At 36.3% G+C, this 3927-nt stretch overlaps 1 protein-coding gene across 1 annotated transcript; it reads right to left on the bottom strand.

Annotated features, from left to right (window-relative positions):
- Positions 1-527: 527 nt before the first annotated feature.
- LOC115959757 (chlorophyll a-b binding protein CP26, chloroplastic) lies at positions 528-2888 on the bottom strand. Its single transcript, XM_031078300.1, has 6 exons — positions 2609-2888; positions 2356-2440; positions 2122-2172; positions 1851-1971; positions 1141-1275; positions 528-963 (listed from the first exon to the last, which is right to left on the bottom strand). Exons 1-6 carry the CDS (start codon positions 2820-2822, stop codon positions 703-705), a joined length of 867 nt encoding a protein of 288 aa, XP_030934160.1. The 5' UTR covers positions 2823-2888; the 3' UTR covers positions 528-702.
- Between the last annotated feature and the right edge of the window lie 1039 nt (positions 2889-3927).

Here is a 3927-nt window from a genome sequence, read left to right on the forward strand (position 1 = left end):
CATGCCTGGTCTCTTGTTTTGAGAACATTGCCTTTTCATACGATCGTTAGTTCAACGGTTGACAATCACAAACAAAAGCCTGTTTTGACACAATTTTTCTTCACCTTTTTTTACAACTTGTTAAAATGACAAATTTTGATTAAAATAACATTATTTTTACATGAATTCATTAAAAACACCATTTTAATTATGCACCATCCAAAATAGGTTACGCTGGCAGCTATTATTATTAGATTCATGAGAAATAATTCAAAACTACAAGATCGATGCTATAGCGTGCACAAAGAGGAAAGCCATTTGAAATCATTTGTGAAGGACTTGTAATTGGCTAAGCTAACAATGCTGCTCATGTTTTAGCAAAATGTTCTTGTAAATACTCTATTTTTGGAAGTTCTGATATGGGTTTCAGCCCCCTTTGTTCTGTTGATGCAATCCTGGTGGAGGCTGCCCAGGTTTCTCTGTACCTTCTGTTTTTCAATAAAATGTTTCCACTCAGCAAAGAAATTGGCGAATTTGCTACAATCAACTTAAAGGAAGAGTGCAGCTAGAAGAAATAATTATGATGTCTCAATCAAAGGTGAACAGTGCTAGGTCTCTATAAATTAAAGCACAGTTGAACTTTAGAGTTCAAGGATTATATATACCCTTGCAAAATGTCTTGGTGAGATGTACAACAACGCATCTAAGATTCTAACTAACAAATCACAGGGTTGGAGATCTTTCGGCAGATCCGGCAATCACAGTGAGCAAGTTGTTGCCAAAAGGATCACTGAGATGTTTTGCAAGGTTTTCAACAGGACCTTCTCCCGTGACATAAGCTTGTAAGAAGAAACCGAGCATGGCAAACATTGCAAGTCTCCCATTCTTAATCTCCTTCACCTTTAGAATTGCAGCCTGGTCGGGATCCTTCGCTAGCCCCAATGGATCAAAAGGACCACCTGGGTGAAGCTCGTCTTCCAAATCCTAGCAAGGAAATAACAGGACAAACTTACATAACTGTTGCCTTGAATGAAACTATGATTTTGTTTAGATAATCTACCAGAATATTAGTGAAGCTTTGTACACTAATCTTGCATCGGTAAAAGTGTAAATTATTAATAATAAAACAAGGGTACAAAAGGAATCCTCACAGTCACATACCAAGCCATTGATGATTCTATAATATTCTGCACCCCCAACTAGAACAATCTCGGCGACGACAGCAACAACAAGATTGATGGGGATGCTCTTCCCAAAGTAATTCAAGGTGTTCCCATCTAGGAGTAGAGCCCCAGTCTACAACGCATTATCAAAAAGTTGTACGATAATTTTTAGATTCACTCATAGACAAGGAACATATGGATCCAAATGAAAAATGTATTGACAGCAAGAAATTTCTGCAATTCATAAAAATAAACGCTAGCGCTAGCTACAAATATCTCAATTTATGATAAATAAAACTGACGGGTACCGTGACAATTTACAAGTGATATCTAACCCAAGCACTGAAGCTCACATTTGTGGATCAATAAAAAAATAAAGTAGCATATGCTTGGTTTATTATTATATAACTAGATTAAGAAGTGGAAGCTTGTAGACGGTGGCTATGAAAATTTCTGTTATCATGATACATAATTTTACTATAGAGTAATAGACACAATGTATAAGTCAATTTTGATAGATTGCCTTCAAATCTTCAATAATGCTAATTCTTCAACTAGAGTATTTCTTGAATTTTTAAATCAATATACATAGTTGAGGGATTATATGCCCTTGAAAATGTCTTAATTAATAAAAAAAAAAAATCAATTTTACTAGTTCTTGCAAAGCATCTTGTGATGACACTTAAAGAATGGCAATTAAAAAAGAACCTTGAACCAGACAGCCTCAGGGCCGCAGTCAGCGCCAAATTTGTTTAATGCCTCAGGGATAATGAATCCGGCAGCACCAAGCATGGCCCACCGGCTGTGAATCAACTCATACGCCTGATATCTGCAACCAAAGCATCCCCGACACCACATTTTTTCATTGATATCATATATGGATGTGTTTAATTATTTCCAGATATTAATTTGTACAAAAAGCCCTGTGAAGTCGAAAGATCAATAAAGAGAGAGTGACAGAGATCGAGTTTTAACATACTTGCTGAAGTTCTCTGGCTGCTTGCTAAGCCCAAAAGGATCATAACCATAACTGTATGCACATAAATTAAACAAGCAAAATTAATTACTCAATCGACGTGGTACTGGTACATATATCATTACACCACATTAATTATAAATTACAATCTACAACTTCAACTCCTAGCACCATCGAATATATCTCAGAAAGAAAACAAATACTAGCTAGCCTTAGAAGTTAGAAGAAGAAACATACTCTCCGGGAACTTCTCCAGTCAAGTATTCCGGGATCTCAGACCGGTCCAAGAGGCCCTCCGGCAAGAAAATCCTTCTGTCAGGACCTGAACAAACCGCCAGGCAAAAGTTTCATAAATAAATATACATATATATATATATATATACACACACACAGTCCACATGCATGCACGTTGCACAGCTAGCACCATTGCGCATAAAAAAAAAAACAAAAATTAAAAAAAGAGAGATAATGGTTGAATGGATGAACTTACCATACCACTTGGCAAGCTCATCGTTCGCCGGAGCAGGCTTAGACTTGGGTGGCGGTGCGGGCTTCTTCTTGGAGAAAAGAGCAACAGTCTTGAAGGTAGCTGGGCTGGAGGGCGCTGGGGCTGTCCTGGTCGCAACACTGAAGTTGAGAGGGTTTCCGAGCATTTCCGACACACCAAGAGATGCTGCTGCCGTGGATGCTGCCAGAGAAGCCATTTCTAGTTCGCCGGATCGTGTGGTGGTGGTTCAGAAATCAGAATTGAATTGGTGTAAGTAATTGTGGAGATCAATGAGATACTATATGCTTGAGCTGGTGGATGTGGGTTTGCCACGTAGGATTCTTGTTTATGGGCTTTGATTGGTTGGTATTGTGGAATGCGTAATCCAATGCAATGACATGATAGGGTAGGTTTGCTGATGTGGCAGATTATGGTCCTTACGTGGAGTGCTTCTTGACTTATAGATTACTTTGGTTTGGATAACATGTCCCATCCAATGTTTCATCGAAATATTGCTCTCATCCATCAAGATGGATAGCAGCGCCTTACTACAAGAAAATCATGGTCACGGTCACTGTGAATTATAGTAATACCATTACCACGGACATTGATTGGAGTAATCAGCAAATCACTTATTCTTCACCAGTTTTTTCATAATTACTATTGATAGAGCCTCTAACAGGCTTGGAGTAAATCATTTGAATAAAGCTTATAATTGCTTAACAATTTTACAACAAAGCCTAAGGTCCGTTTGGTAAGAAAGATGAAAAAGTGGAAGGATGCAAGTATTTTTATTTGGTGAGAAGAAAAATAGGAAGATACAAAATGGAGTTTGTATAAATTTACTCAAATACTTCTATTAGATTTTTAAAAAAGAAAAAGAAAATTATTAAAAAATTGTGTACAGATGGAACTTCATTTTTTATTTTTTATTTTTTTAAAGTAAAAGAAAGTGAGAAACCAAACCAAATGAGGGGAAAAAAAAAACTCAAAACAAATATTAGAAAAATAAAAAAGGAAGAAGAAAAATTATTGCCCAGGGGATGAAATAGAAGAAGAAGAGAAAACGAAATAGATATAAGTTGCAAGTAAAAAAAAAAAAAAAAAACGATAACAACAAAAATGTGGTGTAAAATTTTTTCCAAATGGTGGTCTCCCATTTTCTCTCCATTTTGGAAAGATTGCTTTTTGGTGGGTGTTAAGACATATGTGTTTCACAAATTAGGAACATATGTCACTATTTTATGTGATTAGCTAATCCTTTAATAAAACACACTTTACTTGTATTTTGGTAGATCTGGAATGTGTTTAATGTTTCAAAA

Source organism: Quercus lobata, chromosome 9 (assembly GCF_001633185.2).
Source record: "Quercus lobata isolate SW786 chromosome 9, ValleyOak3.0 Primary Assembly, whole genome shotgun sequence".
NCBI classification, from domain to species: Eukaryota; Viridiplantae; Streptophyta; class Magnoliopsida; order Fagales; family Fagaceae; genus Quercus; species Quercus lobata.

Bases quoted from the DNA above. Each gene is read 5' to 3' on its own strand.
- LOC115959757 (XM_031078300.1), bottom strand. From the start codon at position 2,822: ATGGCTTCTCTGGCAGCATCCACGGCAGCAGCATCTCTTGGTGTGTCG. The intron at 2,441-2,608 runs GTAAGTTCATCC...CGGTTTGTTCAG, and splicing joins TGAGCTTGCCAAGTGGTATG to GTCCTGACAGAAGGATTTTC. The intron at 1,972-2,121 runs GTATGTTAAAAC...CTTTGGTTGCAG, and splicing joins CAGCCAGAGAACTTCAGCAA to ATATCAGGCGTATGAGTTGA.